This window comes from Bubalus kerabau, chromosome 1 (assembly GCF_029407905.1).
Source record: "Bubalus kerabau isolate K-KA32 ecotype Philippines breed swamp buffalo chromosome 1, PCC_UOA_SB_1v2, whole genome shotgun sequence".
In the NCBI taxonomy this organism is placed as follows: Eukaryota; Metazoa; Chordata; class Mammalia; order Artiodactyla; family Bovidae; genus Bubalus; species Bubalus kerabau.
Window position 1 is genome coordinate 47,081,510 of NC_073624.1, and position 17,403 is coordinate 47,098,912.

The 17,403-nt window shown below is 49.2% G+C and overlaps 1 protein-coding gene across 1 annotated transcript in view; it reads left to right on the forward strand.

Moving 5' to 3' along the window:
- The window catches only part of MYH9 (myosin heavy chain 9), an 85,706-nt gene that overhangs the window by 21,834 nt on the left and 46,469 nt on the right, over positions 1-17,403 (forward strand). Inside the window, exons 2-3 of the mRNA XM_055574249.1 lie at positions 8,884-9,235; positions 12,978-13,134. Coding sequence (XP_055430224.1) covers positions 8,903-9,235; positions 12,978-13,134 — 490 coding nt within the window. The 5' untranslated portion in view covers positions 8,884-8,902. The remainder of the gene's footprint in view (positions 1-8,883; positions 9,236-12,977; positions 13,135-17,403) is intronic.

Genomic DNA, 17,403 nt, shown 5'->3' on the forward strand with positions numbered 1-17,403 from the left:
CTGGAAGGTTTTTGTAAGCCCCGATATCATTCCAGGAAGGATTAGGATTAATCAGATCAAGAGGATAAGATAGAGGAGTTAGGAGGGGAGATCCTAGTAAGTGTCAGAGTGTTTTCTTTGCTGGGAAGTTGAGTTACAGTTCTTCCAATTGTCCATGGTCAGTATTTTTTTTTTCTCTTTCTAAAGTGAGGAAATTGAGGAGTTCACAGCTTCAAGATCACAGGAGTGACAACTGGAGGATTCAGACCCAGGGCCATCTGGCTCCAAGTTCGCACCCATTCCACCGCATTCCATCACAGTGCATTACAAACACTTAGCTCAGGATCTGCAGAGTTGGTGCCCTGCGTGGCAGTGGTTTCTCCAAGTCCTGTCTCTGTTCTGAATTGGTACCAGAGAACATGCCTACAGCGCTTGCTCAGCAGATGCAGACCGAGGGCCAAGAGAGGCAGGAAGGGCGACTCAGGCCTTTTCCTGGGTCCCCATGAGGGTAGAAGCCACACTACCTCAACTGAGGTCCTTTCTGCTACATCTGGTGATAGATGGTAGGCACTTCCACCTTGCTTACTCAGGGGGTGCTAGGTGGTTCCAGAAAACTGTGATGGTTTATTCAGCCGTATGCAGGGCTTCTTGGGGACCAGTAACTTAGCTTTAGTACTCTTTGTGGACTGAAAGCCCTGATATGCTTTCTTTCCCTTTTTGTTTGGGGAGAATATAAAAATTAGTCCACAAATGGCTTGGGTGTTGTAACAAATTAGGTAGCTGTGACCCTGATGTGTGCTTTCAGCTTGGCTTTCCCTGTCACTTCAGCTCTCTTACTCTCTGGCTTCTTTGCAAAGCTCAACGGGATTCTCCAGCCTCCTTGAAACCTTCCCCATTACTCCTGCCTCCTCTTCACCTTGTTTCATGTTCATTCATTCTGGAAACTTTAATTGAGCACCTGCCCAGAGTTGGACCTTGAGCTGTTTGAAATTGAGATGAATGAAAGCTGGTCTCTATCCTCATGATGGTTCAGCTGCTGGATTACTGCAGTGGAGATGGGGACAGAGCCCAGAGGGGAGGGACACGAGGGAAGTCTTTCTCAGCAGAGAACGGAGCGTGGAGCTATTTGAGAGAGGGTTCCTGGTGCAGAGGGCACCTCTTCTTCAAAGGCCTGGAGGCATAAGCCGAGTGGGATGTGTAGGAATTGTTTCTGAGGAGCTGGGAATGGCTTAGGCTGAGCAAGAAAGAAAGGGCAGATTGGGGAGAAGGTCTGGGAGCATGGGGGAGATTAATGGGGATTACAAGGGGTCTACTCACCGTGCACAGAGGATTAGGTTGTATTCTGGGGAAGTCTTGAACTATTTTGAACAGGCAAGTAATATCAATAAAATAGAAAGGAGCATGCATAGAAATGGAGCTGCTGAGTCATCCTGAAGGCAGTGAGGAGGCTGGATTTGAAGGAGGTAGAAGACTCAGGGGAAGAAGAGCCAGTAAGGAGGCGGCTATGACAGCCCAGAAAGGAGGGGAGGCAGGCCTGGTCTGGAAGCAAGGAGTGCCAGCCATGAGGTTGGCGGCTGTGGCTGCTGCTGCTGCTGCTAAGTCGCTTCAGTCGTGTCCGACTCTGTGCGACCCCAGAGACGGCAGCCCACCAGGCTCCTCCATCCCTGGGATTCTCTAGGCAAGAATAATGGAGTGGGTTGCCATTTCCTTCTCCAATGCATGAAAGGGAAAAGTCAAAGTGAAGTTGCTCAGTTGTGTCCAACTCTTCGCGACTCCATGGACTGCAGCCTACCAGGCTCCTCCGTCCATGGGATTTTCCAGGCAAGAGTACTGGAGTGGGGTGCCATTGCCTGAGGGCCTGCTAATCCACCAGGGAAGAGTTTACAGTGACTATCGTGGGTGACCAGAGGGCCAGCGTCTTAGCCAGAGATGGAGACCCAGAAAGGAGTGCAGATTTGGGGAGAGTTCAGGTGTGATGATGGTTGTGGTTCTTCCAGGTGGAGATATCCCTCTGGTAGGTGGGAAACATTCACCCTGGGTATCATCCCTGGGTCTGATCCTGATTTGCCAACACCATCCACTAAATAGCATTGGTGAATTTCCCAGGATGTGATGGAGTGAGCTGACCCAGCCCTGGGAGCGCTCCCCAACGTGGCTGCTTCCTGTCTTCCGTTAATTACCTGGGCCTCTTGATTGATGCTGGTGAACTTTGCTTATGAGTCACTGGCTGAGCTGCCATGTTGGAGACTCCAAGGGAGATTTGTGTCCTGCCAGGGCGGGTATCGATACATCTGCCTCCTTTGCCTGATTTTTTTCATTTTTTAATTGGGCATTTAGGAATCTTTACAGTCCAGTAGTGGTCATATCCCTTAATTTACAGTGTATTAAAAGGGACCGTCCTTCCTTGGTGATGATGCCATCCATGATGGTCATTGTTTGGATGCTGGGAATCGTTTTGCTGAGGACTTCAGTTTTAAGGAAAGTTGGCTTGTGCACTTGAAAGTTGGGAGAAAATTTACTAAGGAGAGGTCTGGGTCCCTGATGCAACATTTATTCATGTTTATCCCTTAACTCAGCAGTTCTCAACTGGGGGTAGTCCCCCTCCGCCACTCCCTACCTTTGGCAATGTCTGGAGAAGTCTTTGGTGTCAAAACTGGGGACAAAGTGCCCCTGGCATCTAGTGAGTAGAGGTCATAGATGCTACTAAACATCTTCCAATGCACAGGACAGCCCTCGCAGCAAAGAATTACCGGGCCCTACATGTTCACAGTCCTGAGGCTGAGAAGCCCTGCCTTGTGTGGTCACATAATTTCATAGTTCATGTGAAACTATACCTTCTTCTCCCTTGGCCTGGAATACTTTCTGACCTTCTCTCCCCTCCCCCTTCAATATTTTACCCATCTTCACAATCCAACTTGAATGTTATCTCCTGCGTGAAACTCCCTTGGGCTTCCAAGTTTTCCAATGAATTACCTCTTTCTCTTTTCCTATAAACAAGTTGCTGTTCCTCTGTCTTCCTTCACGGAGTCTTGATCCATGGTTGGTGGAATCCACAGATTCAGAGGGCCGGCTCTATGTCCTCTTCATCCATATGACCAACCTGTCTTTTAGACGCTCACTGTATTTGATGCTGGGCACAGCAGTGAAAGGGAGAGAAAACCAAGGAGCTTGCTCTCTGTCCACTCTGTACTCAGAGTCTCAGATTGGCACTGTCCTGAGTGGCACATGTCTGTCCTGTCATCTCACTACATTAAAGCTCCTTGGGTCCTTTGCACCTTTGTCACAATATTTTTGCACGTAGAGCCTCAGTACGTATTAGTTGATTGAATAATTAAATCTCATGGGTTGGAAAATTTCTATATTATTTCAGCAGCTACTTTCATAGACCCTTCGTTAACAGTGGTGCTAGGGCACCTTTTCACTCCGCAGTGGCTGTAAGGAGAAAGAGAAGGGGCCTGTTTACCTGTGTTCTCTGGGATGCGGGTGGGAATTGAAAGAAATCCAAGGAGGCTGCTTGCAAACTTTGGTGACTAAGCTGAAACAGGGCTCTGGTCTGGGTTGAGGCTGCCTGGGGCTCTGAACTGGAACCTTGGCTTAGAGATCTTGAATGGCTCCCCCAAGGCCCTCACCTTACTTTTAGCTCCGCCAATTTAAGGTGGGGGAGATGGGGTTTGCAGCCTCGAGTTGGCATCATGTCTGTTTTACTGGTTTGCTTCCCCAGGGTGGGTTCTCAGGTCATGCTCCCCCGGAGAGCTCCCGGGAGGGGGCAGTCTGAGTAGAAACTGAGCAGGGCATTGCTGCTGAGTGGCTCTGAGTTTGAACTTGGGTTTTGTGACTTGTCTCAACCTCATTTCCCCCACCATCAAATGACTATGATGACATGCATGTGTGCATGCTCAGTGGCTTTGCTTCAGTCGTGTCCAACTCTTTGTGACCCCATGGACTGTAGCCCACCAGGCTCCTCTGTCCATGGAATTCTCCAGGCAAGAATACTGGAGTGGGTTGCCATGCCCTCCTCCAGGGGATATTTCCGACCCAGGGACCAAACCCATGTCTCCTGCATTGGAGATGGATTCTTTACCACTAGCACCACCTGGGAAGCCCTATGATAACATACCCCTTATGAAATGATTATGAGGCTTGAGAAAAATGAAGACACAGGCCTGCAGTACTTTGAGTTAAGTACAGTGAGTTAAGACGGTAGCTTTCAGATGAATTGCAATGACTTTGAAAGCTCAAGCCTAGAACTTGGTCCATGGAAGGCTTACATAAATCCTACTGTCTAGGAATGGAAAAGTTCACTGTGTTTGGACCACTGATTTGTCCTAGTACAATAAATTCTGTCTTCAAGGGGCTGGCAGTTTCTTTTCCTGACAAACACACAAACAAGTATAACAAAAAGAGAACCAACGGAAGGGAGGGAGAGAAAGGGTTCTTTGGGAAAACAGGAAGGAGTAATAGATCCAAATGGGTCTTTAGGGGTAAGGGGAGAAGGCAAATAATCGAGGAATGACATTTTGGGTTGAAAGCAGAGGTTTTTGGTCAACCTATTTACTTTCAGTTTCATCATTTCCTGAGAATCCTAATTTAGCCTCTGGTTGTGTCCTCTCGATTATGGCCTAAAAAGGCAACTCCTTGGGCTTCTTGGAGTTGGACTGGCACCCGCAGGAAGCCAGCATGGGAAGGGCTGGCCTCGGCCTGATCCGATCTGCAGAGCCAGAGCCGCCTCCTTTCTCCTTAACCCTTTGCTGGCCTGGTCCTGCTGCTTCCCAGGACTTCTGAGGTTCCCTATCTGACTCTTTCCTGCAGACAGTTCTCTTAGTGCTGGTGTGCCTGCTGCATGTGGGTACCCTAAGTGGCCGAGCACATCAGTCTGCTCTTGTGGAAAACATGTTGATAATACATCTGGCGACCATAAAAACACTTGGATGTTCCTTTGCTCCCATAACTCCACTTGAGAATGTATCTCAAGGTGGTCCAATAGATAAGAGGAAAAGACCTAGTAAGTGGTGGTTTTCTTTTTTTCCTTTAAACAAAACAAAATAAGACAACCGCCCCACTTTGAAATATTATGCAGCCATTAAAAGTGATTGCCAGTGAGGCTTTGGAGTCAGAGGTCCTAGGTTCAAGTCCCCACTCCTCCAGCTGTGTGCAGGAGTGGTTACTTCCCTCTCAGAGCTTCTTTGTCATTACCTGCAACAGTGAAGCATTTGGACAAAAGTGATCAACAGGCAGGCTCTGTGGGGCCCTGTGGGGAAGTGGTCAGAGTCAGAAGGGAAAATACAAAATGTGGAATTCCCTGCTCTGCCTGTGATAATTGAAAATAAAAATCAAGTGTTTCTGTGAACCAGGACTAGAAGGGACTATTAAAACAGAAAACTAATTTTTGTGGGGAGAATGTCAGGAGTTTAAGTGGTGGTGGGGGGGATATTTTTCTCTCATTCTGTAAATTGTTCTGTTACACAGAGTTAAAAAAATTTCAGAGGCCGTTTAGCACGGTCTCAGGACAGGGCAGGGAGAAATGGCAGTGTGCTGGCTGCTGCCATCAGGCAGTCCCTCCTAGTGTCCCTCTGTAACTGTCCTTATTTCACTGCTCATAGCTCTGGACAGGGGTGGCTTGCTCCACCTGCGTCCTTAGAGCTGAGCATTAACCTGTCTGCAGCGCTGGCTTCCCCTTTGGGCACTGGGGTCCAGGAGCCTCTACCTAACACAGGTGAAAACAGGAGCTCAGCTGCAGCCCCGTGCCCCCTTGAACCCTCAAATGTGGACGTTCCCTTCAGGGTCTAAGTGGGAGGGCTTGAATAGAAACTCCATTGTTTATCATGACCTTTGTGGCCCTCCCCACTGGTCAGGCCCATGTATTGATCTTGGCATTGCTGGTAATGCATATCATTCCAGCAGAGTTGCTGAAGCCAAACAGCTCTGTCCTTGGCCTGGCCAAGCGGGAGTGTTTAATGAAAACTTCTGAGGTGCTGAGGCCAGTGGGGATTCCTCAAGCTCACCGTCTATGGGGGCTTGGCCCTCCCTGGAGGCTGAGGTCTGAGGGTGCGGGGTGTACCTCTCTCTTACAGGAAGTGTATGCCTGGCCTGCAGGTCTCTGATGGCTGTCAGAGGTAGACAGTGCAGACCTATACCTGCCCCCTGCCCTCCCACTGAGGCTTGAAGGTAGGGCAGAACCAGGAGCTTAAGGTGGAGGGGTTGGGTGGAGTCTTCCTCTGCTGCCTACTGTAAGTTCATGGCCTCCAGGCTCACTGAAGAAAGGGCAGTTTACCCACATTCCCAGGGAAGGTCATGTGCCCACGGCCTGCAGCCAGGTAGCTGGCTTGTTGCTGCCCCAGGGTTGGAGCTGCTGGGGTGAACTGGAGTTTGATGAGAGCCAGGAGTCATTCTGACATCACTGATGCTGCTGGCTGTTGAGAGTGACAGGCCGAGGGAGCGAGAATGCTGTTTCAACCTGCTCTGTTTTTGACAGGCTATAGTGTCCACACCGGAAGGCTCATTCTCAGCCTCCCCACCTGCCTGCTAATGCCCAGTAGATATCTGATGAATGTCGTGGAATGGGTCCCCCTGTATTCCTGGTATTCTACTCAATTTACTGGCAGTTTTAGCCCCACTAAAATGTTGGACGGATTTCTTTTGCAAGACCCCAGGCATAAGTGTGTTGGGAAGAGCCCAAACCTAGAGATCAGGTAGATCTGGGTTAGCCCATGATGAGGCTGAGCGACTGTGGGTGAGTGACTTGCCCTCTCTGGGCTGTTTCCTCATTTGTAAACTGGGATACAAAGAGGTTTTTTCCCCCAGGGTGATTGATGGTTAAGTGAGGTTGTGAATAAACCGAGCTTGATGTTGGTGGGTAGGTACTTAATGGTTGACCCCCTTCACTGGGCTGGGTTGGTGGAACTCTTAACAAACAGTGGGCTTGGGGTTGGGGGGAAAGGGTTGAAGTGGATCCCTGTTTGCATCCCGGTGGGAGTCTGTCTCGTCCCTTACCTATTTGAAGTCTGAGAAAAGGCGAAGAACCAGCAGCCAGTGAGGCCTGTGCCCAGTGATTGTTGCAGGCTCTTGAGCTTGGTGGTGACGTGACTGGGGAGGTTGGTTTGGGGAGCCTGAGGGCTAGGGTTTTGTGGAGGACGACTGGCCTGTGGTCAGATGGACGGCAGAGAGGCAGAGGACAATTGGTATTTGCTCTGGCAGAGGGAAGCCTCTGACTTGCTTGAATGGCCAGTGTGGAAGTGAGGACAGCTGGAAGTGGGCCTGTCCAGCCCCCCATTCTCCAGCCCCACACAGAAGATGAGGCCAGCCAGGTGGTTTGCAGCCATCCCATTCCTGCATTGTTCACTGCTGCCTAACTCTGGGCTCTGCCTGCTTCTTTTGGGGGTGGTCCCTGCAGGTGGCTGGTGCCCCTTGGTCCCCTGAGAGGGGCTGCCAGGGTTTGCTGGGAATGTAAACAAAGCCACTGACTGAGCTTGCTGGGAGGCTGCCAGGCTCTGCTCCTTGGACTTGCCTTCTCTTTGTTGGGGGTGGGGGTGGTGGGGAGCTAGCAGATTTCCTGGAAGACAGCCTCTCCTGGAGTGAGTCCAAGGGAGCCCCTCAGCCTTGATCTGGAAACCATTTAATGAGCCCAGATAAGAAGGCCTGGATGGCCCAGATTTTCCTTTTGTTCTCTGCACTCCAAGCCTCCCTGGCATCGCAGTTCCTGCTGGGACCTGGAAGCATGAAAGACTCTGTGACTCTAGATGTGGATCTGGGGTCCTCCTGGCTTCCTGGACCTGGGGAGGGGGCCTTGATCTCACAAGGGAAAAACCTTTCTGTGTCGTAAGCTAGGCAGTGAGCTTCTGGGCTGTTCCTCTGGTGGTTCTGGCTGGCTCTGTTCTAGATCAGGGCATCTAAGTCCTGCTTTTGATTCACTCAAAACAGCTGTCCTCCCAGCTGATCCCAGCTGAGCCTCTGAGCAGGAATAAGTACTGTGGTTAGGCTGTGGGAAGCGGGAGTTAGAGCAGGGAGCATGAGTCCTTCCTAGGTAACTTTGGACAAAGCCCCTTACCTCCAGAGCTTCTGTTTCCTCATCTGTAAAATGGGATAATAACACTTACCTTACCCACCTTACAGAGTTGTTAGAATGAGCATCTTCTGAGATAGAGAAGTGTGTGTGATAGTATTTCATAAACTATAAAACCACTCATATGTGAGGGGTTCTTATTTTATCATCTTTGTTTTGCAAATGAGCTTCAGAAAAAGCAAACACACATGGGCTTAAGTTCTCCTGAGCTATGAATTGTGAGGGTTATGTTTTCACATTAGGCCCCAAAAGGGAAGCAGTCATTACTTACTCTCCATGTTTCCTGGAGCCTGACTTCTTTCCTTTTCGCCTTATTTCTTGGGGCAGTGGAATTAAAATCTGTTGGCAACATACTGGTGGTGTGTTTTCTTCTCTTGGTTGACTCCATGAAATAAAGTTTTTTAAACTGGAGACTTACTCTTTGCACTTGTAGTCAGTTGTCTGTTTTGGGCTAACTGGAAATCTGTTGTTGTTGGAAGTCTTCTTAAACTGTGTGGTCACGTTCCTGGCCTTAGTGGGTGTAGCCTAGTGTGACTATAATTACATCTGTCCAAGATTCTTATTATGCTCATCATTTGGTACAATTGTTGTTTATAGATTTGATTATACATTTACCATAGGATACATCTTACCATTAATTCCTTACAGAATCCTTGATCATTTTTTTCTTCAGTAACGTACATCTTTCTCCTGCAAAGAGAGAGAAAATTTTGACAAATTGTACAACCTGCTTATCTATAATTTGCTTATTATAATGCTGTACAATTTGCAAAGATATGAGATGAGTGATCTTTATGTAGCTGGTGTGGTGCATAGCTAACCTTTTATCCTTTTTTCTCCCTTAGGTCCTGGCTGTAAGTCACCATGGCGCAGCAAGCTGCCGATAAATATCTCTATGTGGATAAAAACTTCATCAATAACCCCCTGGCCCAGGCCGACTGGGCTGCCAAGAAGCTGGTATGGGTGCCTTCTGACAAGAGTGGCTTTGAGCCTGCCAGCCTCAAGGAAGAGATGGGTGAGGAGGCCATTGTGGAGCTGGTGGAGAACGGGAAGAAGGTGAAGGTGAACAAGGATGATATCCAGAAGATGAATCCACCCAAGTTCTCTAAGGTGGAAGACATGGCGGAGCTCACGTGCCTCAACGAAGCCTCGGTGCTGCACAACCTCAAGGAGCGCTACTACTCAGGGCTCATCTACGTAAGTGGGCGGGGCTCTACAAGGTGGGCGGTCCCAGGACATATCTAAATAAGTGGGCGGGGCTCTACACGTGTTTGTGGTTCCAGGCCTCATCTACATAAGTGGGTGGTGTTCGCAGTTGGTAGGATAAGGAGATACTTTGACCTATCTAAGTGGAAAAGTCCTTAATGGACCAGCTTCACCCAGCTTTCTAATATGTAATATGAAAAGTGGGAAGGATTGAGGCCCAGAGAGGGCAAGGGATTTACACACACAGCCAGGTGTTGGCAGGCCTGAGATTGGAAGTCAGGAGTTCTTGATGAAAATATTGTATGGACCAAATTAAAAGCCCCCTTCTCTTGGGGTATTAATATTGAAATTCAGAATTAGTGACTTGCAGAAAAACAAACGGCCTTAAGGAAGCATTGCTTGTCTGTGGATGGGAGATGGGAGTAAGTGCTATTGTCTGGGCAGGGGACTCTTCCCTTGGCATCCTTGATGATTTATGTTAGAACCACTCTGCTGGCCTCTAAGAAATGGTCCTGCTCAGTAAAGCAGAGTGATTCAGGTCATGCGAGTTGGAGCCTCCAGCACCTGGTTCGCATCTTGGCCCTCCCTGAACATTTGACATGGCTACGTGAGGCCTCACTTCCCCATCTACAAGGAGTTGTGAGAACATTGTAACGCACCAGCCAATCCTGGGCTCATTCAGGCTTGGGCTCTGTAGCTGCTGCCATTTGTTGTAGGTGAAGGTAACTCTGACCCTCTGCTCGGCCTTTTGTACGTGTCGCAGTTAAGCTTGGGTCCTGTTAGAGAACCGCTGAGTATGAAACAAATTGATGGCCTGCACTTGCCTATCAGCATACTGCAAATGGGAATATTAGTTATGAAAGTGTGTTAGTTGCTTCGTCTCCCAGAGCATGTGTTTTGCTGTCTAGGCAGGCATGGACCCACGCCTATAAGCTCAGGGGTAGAATCTGAGCCTTTTTTCTGAAACTCTTCAGCTGGAGGCATCAGGCATTAACTCCTGTTCTTGCATCTTTGCTGGCCTTCCCCGGGCACAGACCCCTGTGCCTCCGTCTGGCTGGCCTTTTTCTCAGCATCCTCACCAGAAGGAAGCTGACTGTGCATTTGCCCTAATGGAGACCCCAGCAGGTGCAGGGCTTCGGGAAGATCAAAGCTGCTTGGTGGGGCTGCCTGGGCAAGGGGGCGCCACCTCATTCACAGGTCCCCCCCCCGCCCCCTGCACACGAGGTTCCAGATTGCAACCCTGGGAGCCTTTGTGTGGTGTGTTTGCCTGGCCTTGTGGGCGGCGTGGGCTAATTCTGCGCCACAGCTGCTCTGTCTGTTTCTTCAGTGGGGGGAGGCCTGGGGACAGGGGGCGGTTGGGCACAAAGAGCCTCTGTGGCCTGTGAATGGAGCAGCTCCCTGGCGTGGCTGGGTGGAAACAGAGCCACTTACTCAATGTCTGTGCCTCCACGGGCTTCCAGCGCCATGGGCTCGAGGTACAGCCCCTTGCCTCCCACCTGAGCTGCAGCGCTCATTCCACGGGGCTTAGTTTGATAGTCCACTGATTTGATGGGATTAGCTCGGAGAATTTTGAGGTCCTCTTGAACTCCCCTCAGGACCATCTGCCCACCCAGCTGTCAGAACGACTTGTCTTAGTAAACCCCAGGCTCCTTCTGCTGTCACCACCAGCTGTTTCCAAACATCTGGCCCCACTGCGCGCCCTAAATGTGTGGCCATGTGTCCTTCACTTTCATCAGGCTGGATTTCCTAGAGTGTGGGTTTTCTCAAACCCCAGGAACAAAGCGCACTTGTTTCTGAGCTCCTGGGATGACTTCGCTGCTGCCTGGTCTGCCATCTCGCCCCCACCCGACAGTAGTGGAGGGAAAACCAGAGGTTACCCAAGGCACTCATAGTACCCGAGCCAGAGCTTGCTGATACCACGTGCAGACGGCTTTGCTTTAGAGCTTTCCTGGTCCCTCCTGAAAAGAGTAGTTGGAGGGTAAACAATTGACTGATTATCCCAGGAAGAAAGGAAATTAAGGGCCTTGCATCCCCTCCTCCAAGCAGAAGAGGCAGCCAAACACACTTGTTCATGTCCCAAGCTCAGCTGCTGTTTTGCATGCGGGCCAGTGCATGGTTGGTGGGTCCCTCTGGAGTTCTGCTTTCAGCCTAAATGCTGCTTGGAAAGTTCAAGACCTCTAGCCCTTAGCCAGTGCTGGGAAGGAGCTTTGTCCTCACGACCAGTTCCCATGTGGATCCTGTGTTTGGATTTGGCTACAAGATCCACCCTCATTTTTGGCAAGACTGGAGAGGGCAGGGGTGGAAGGGACTGGACTGACACAGCCCCTCAGATGTGGGCTGCTGTTGGATCCAGAGGCAACACTGTGGACAGTGAGGGTCAAGGGCACTTGTAGCGAGGGAAACAAAAAGATGTGAGGCTCTTGGAGAGTCGGCCTCCACAGCCAAGGAGGTCTGCACTGGCTGGGGGTGGGGAGGGGTCGTGGGACCTGGGTCTGTTTCCAACTCTGCCAGGAACCTGCCCCGTGGTCTTCAGCTGTCACTCAGCAGAGTCGGGGGCTGCAGGTGTGCGTGAGTCATGGCTTGTGGGTCTCGCTTTGCCTGGCTTCTTTGGGGCCTCTGGCCTGTTTTTCTTGGGAGAAGGTGCTTGTGTTGCTCCAGCTGCCTAAAGAGAGCTGTGTCCCTCAGTGAGTACCCATGTCCCCTAGGTGGTCTTGGGAGTCTTATCCAGGTATTAGGAGTCTGTCTTTTTTTGTGTGTTGCAGGGAGGGGGAGGGGGATCTTGGAAGACAAAGAAAATAGCAGGGAAATTATTAGAAAAAGAAGACACCAAAGAAAGGCAGGTCTGTCTAGACTGTTGCTGCTGGAAACTGCTTTCCTGAACTACTCTGAGCCCCTCACTCAATGAGGATCAACTAGCCTGCCTGTGCCCATTTTACAGATTGAGAAATGGGGAGGGAGCAGTTAAGAAACTTGCCCTTGTTGGGATTTGACTCTGGGGTCTGATCTAACCTGGTGAACTCAGACTTGGGGTGTCAGGTGTGTTCCCAGGAGTCTCACTGTGAGTGCTGATGAATTGAGTTCCCCTTCAGCGGAGACCTGAGTCTTGGAGAAAGTTCATGGGGGACAGGACAGTGGTCTTTTTTTTTTTTTTTTAAAAGAGATCTTCATGTTATTGTCTCTGGAAGATTCCAGGGAGGGGTTATCTGTCTGTGATCTACTCTCCCACAAAGGATCTATATGGTTGAGGAGCATAATGAGTCTTTCCCAATGCTGGAAAAGTTTTGGCTTAAATATCTTGGAAAGTCCTTCAGGATAGAATAATTTGTATCTTCACACAGTTGGCTTGCTGCAGCTGCATCCTTTTCCCTTTGTGCATCTCTCACGAAGGCAAACACATCTCTTATTGTCCTTACATCTCAGTTTCACAACTGGACTCCTACTGTCCATGAAGCTTGCCCTGTATCTTGCCCAAAGCACATGCTTGTTGACGCGCACAGCTGGCAGCAGTCTTGCAGTCAAGGGAGGCCCCCCACTGAAAGAGCAGAAATGTTGGTGGTGCCCCCATGCCTCAGCAGGTCTGCTGGAGCAGGACCTGGAAAACCAGGGGCTCCAGGAGGTGCTTTCACATCAGGCTGACTTGGGATCCTTGGAGGCAGCAGACATTTTGCTACAGGATTTCCATGACATTGTGAGTCAAACTTCCTAACCCATTGCTGTTTGTCACTCTTTTCAGACCTATTCAGGCCTGTTCTGTGTGGTCATCAACCCTTATAAGAACCTGCCCATCTATTCCGAAGAGATCGTGGAAATGTACAAGGGCAAGAAGAGGCATGAGATGCCCCCCCACATTTACGCTATCACAGACACCGCCTATAGGAGTATGATGCAAGGTGAGTCCCTGAGCCTTCCAAGGGTCTGTCTTTACCTGCAGCCTCGTCGGCAACTTTGCAGGTGCTCCTTCATGTTCACAGCCATGGTGATCCTGTGGATTGGTTATCACTGGTGCTGGTGAGGGGGCTGTGCATCGAGGTCTGTAAGCCACTGCATGAGAGCCAAGACTGGTGGCTGTCAAAGGAGATGTTTATATGTTGATAGAATATTGTACAAGCTTTAAAAAAAAGTGCATTTCCTAATTATTTTCCCAATTTCTCATTCTGATCAAGAGCTCCTGTGCCAGTTCTCTGACTTCCAGGCCGCCTTTTCTACCTGTTATTCCCTTTCCTCCATGATTTTAACCTCTTCCTCTCTTCTCCACAGTCTGGAAACATGTGTGAGTTATTACGTCTTTTAAAAAAACAGACAAAGTCTCTCCTGGATTCTGTGCCCTCTGTAGGTTGTCTCTGCCCTCCTCCATCATAGTGAAACTCTTTAGGCGAAGTATCCACGCTCAGTGCCTCCATTCAGCACTTCTCAGCCATACTCCTGCCCCTGCATGTCATCTGCTGCCCTCCCAGACTGTCTGGTAAAGGCCATCCTCCCTTCTGTGGAGCTCTGGGTTCTTATCTTACTTAACCTCTCCTAGGGTTGGACAGTCTTGACCACTTCCTTTTGAAAGCCCTTCCTTCCGGCGATTTTATGGTTCCCTAATCTTACAGCCCCATTCATGTCTTCTCCCCTATTAACACCTGTTGCTCCTCAAGGTCTCATCCTCTGGACCATGGCCCCACCCGCTTCAGTGGCTTTGCCATCACTTTCCTGCTGAGGACCAGCTCTATTAGCTGATTGCCGCCAGCCCACTGCTCCTAGATGCCATTTCTCCATCCACCCAATCACCCAAGCCTGGAACCTGATTCATCTTACACTGTCCCTTTTTTAATTGGCCTGCTGCCTACCTCTCCAACTTCCTGGTTGCATGGAACTCCTTATATTTCTCTAATAGGCCTTTCTGCTTCACACCACCATGGCTGTTCCATCTGCCTTGCAATAGCTGGCAAGTCTCTACTCTTTTGTTAAAGACGTGACTGAAGTATTACTGCCAGCTAGGGAAGATGTCTGGGCTAACCCTGGTAATACTTTGACTTAGGTGTGGACCAGGCCCATGTTGCCTTTATATTCTCAGAGCTTAGCCAACTACTTAGCATAGGGTTATGTTCTTATATCTTATACTGATAGTGGTTTTTCATGTCTTACTTATTACATGGGCATCCTGTTTTTATTTTTTCTTTAATCTTAATAGTCAATCTAGGCAGTGGTGGTGATGAGTCTTGTGTTAACTTTATCCATGGTTTAGTGGTTTAAAATGGCAACATGTGGGTCTGTCTTGTACCATCCACACAGTGCTGTGGAAGGTGTTTCATCACCAAACTTGGTGAATTATGTAGGATGTACAAGTTTGACCTCCCCTTTGGCTCATGTTCACGTCTATTGAAATTCCTTGAGGAAGCCAGCCTTTTAGTTTTAAAGTAGGATATTGGTTTCAGAGTGCTAACTAGAAGAGTCTGATGGGAGAACATTTTGTGGGATTCCAAAAGAGCCCGAGTCTGTCTCCAGAGGTTATGAGTCAGTTTTCTCCTGGCTCTTATAATTGGCCTCATGCAGGCTGGAGTCTTCTTGGGCTCTGCACTGCTGAGTTAGAGCATGTTCCCATACTTGGATCCTGAACCTAAAAGGTTTTTTTTAGCAAGTGGGCTTTTTCACTTCTCATCAAGCCATTATGATAAGAATAACATAGTGATATACTATAGCATGGCTCCAGGAATTGGAATTTCTGAAATTAGACTGCTAGCCTTTTTTCTGACAACCTGTAGGACTTCTTCCTAAAGAGATTTGCCCAAGTTATATGTGTTCAACCGTGATAATTTTGAGGGACAAAAGTCAGCTCTACAGGTTGGAAGCAGCTGGGGAAAAAAGGAAAAGGGAACTTGCAGAGGACTGGAGCTTTCCTTTGTGTTGAGCAGGAAGTCTTGGCTGTAATGGAATGGCCTTGACAGGGACCAAGGAGCTGCCTCAATTTATGAGGGCAAATGGGTGGGTGTTTTCATCTTTTGGAGAACAGGGTTAGGAAATACATCTGCAGGCATGAGGAACCTAGGGTCTTAGTGCTTCTCTTTAGTGATCTGTGTAGGTGCTGGGTCCACGTATTTTCTGAACCTCAGACTGAGAAGTTTTCATCCACTCTCTGCCTCATGCTGGACTCGGTGCAGCTCTTCAGCCCCCATGTTAACCAGGGACATTTCCAAGTTCCCTCTCGTTTCACATAGTTGACCAGCAAAGCAATCGGCAACAGATTTCTTGTTCTTGAGACAATAGGGAGGAAGTTAATTAACAGAAGCTGCCCTGTTATGACAAGATGGCTCACCAGTAAAGAAAGTTCCCAGGAGGAGTCTTTGGTTCTTGCCCTAAGTCAGGTAATAACAGTGGACATTGGGGTCCTCAGGTTGTTAGAATCAGCTTCTGTCTTTTGGAGAGAGTGTTTTACTTAATACACGCAGCCCCCCTGGCTTTGAGAAACACAAGTCTGTTCTCTGACACACACATCCTAAAAGGCACAGCCAGACGGTTCCTTTTCTGCTTTTTCTTTAAATGAGAACTAGAAAAAGATTTCATCCCTTAGCTGGCTGTGGCTTATGACATACTGGCATTTATTCTGCCAAATAGGGGAGTTGGTGGCTTTGTCTGGGGACTTTTATGAGAGGAGCTCTTTGACTTCTCCTAGGGACCTCCCTTGCCTTTCATCTCTTAAATGCTCTGGTCTGCCTGTAAGTCCTGATTTATGCCTGCTGCTGTCTTGCAGTTAGTATTGACACTGCTCTCTTACTTTCAGAAGCACCCCAGTTTGGATGATAAATTATATGGTTTCTCTATTTGTTAGACTAAGCCAGGGTTTCTCAAACTGGCACCACTGACATTTGGGCTGGATACTCTGTTGTTGCAGGCTGGGTGGGGGTGGGACTTATCCTGAGTATTATGGGATGCTTAGCAGCATCCTGGCTTCTGTCCACTCGATGCCAATAGCACCCTCCCTCTCCAGTTGTGACAATCAAAAATGCCCCCAGACGTAACTATTGAACGTTCCCTGGGGGCGCAAAATTGCCCCCACTTACTTCAGAACTATCGGACTAAGTTTTGCAGATGGATTTTGTTCTAAGTGTCAGCTCCGATCAATCAGTAGTGCCTTGCCTAGCCCTGTGTTGGCAAGGCTCTGAGACTCAGTGCCAGAGAATGCTGGGGTAGATTAGTGCAGTCTGCCTTGGGCACAAGATGAGGCATGGCGGCACATGGTACTCAAGATTAGGCTATGGAGGTAGGAGATGGAAAGTGCCAGAATACTTGAGTACATTATTCTGGCACTGGAAGTGCTGGCAATCTGGGCAGAGAGACTGACATGTTTGTACACAGAGATCTGTGGGCGAAGCTGTATAACAATGAGATGCCACCTATACCCGCTGTCAGCACGACTGCAGCAAGTGTCAGGTGTCTTGAGAGTTTAGAAGATGTTGCCTCTGGGGCCTGGGGTGGTCAGAAAGTCACCACGGAACACCCCGCGGAGGTCAGATCCTGTGGAAAGGCTGGCAGGTATGTGTCAATAAATGGTTATGGCACTGCCCAGGTGTGCCTGGCCCAGTTTTGTTTGTTTTAATCCTCAGCCTTGGGTTTAATTAAAGTTGTGGTGACTTGGTAGGTTCACCCTCCCAACCTTGGCTTTCCCGTTGGGTTAATTTGTTGTCCTGGGCATTACTGGGTCTTCCTACCTGTGGTTGACGCTTTCTTAAGGATTATGTAAAAAGCGGAAGGCTTTGAATGATCTGAGGCCGGAAGGATGAGAAGACTGAAGGCGTATATCAGCTCTGGGGGACAGGGTACCAGGGGCTGCCCTGGGGGGAATTTGGGAGTCTCCCTCTGTGGGAAAGACTGCCTGTGTTTTCACTGGAGACCCAGCCAGTTAAAGAATTAGAGCTCAGTTATCTCCCCCAGGAGGAGAAGAAAAGGACTCTCTTCTATGTTAATTAGTTAGAATACCAGGTTTGGTTCACTTTTGGTGACTCTGGTGTTTTAATGAGCTCGGGCAGCAGGGTCTGCTCGCATTCCAGACCTGAACTCATCCGAGAACTATTTAACCCTTTGCTCCACGCTAGTCCCACCTCTGCTCCTCAGTGGAGGCTGCACTAGGGTGGTCGATCACCATGGGCTGGGTGAGTGTCCACCTGCCTCTCGGTGCT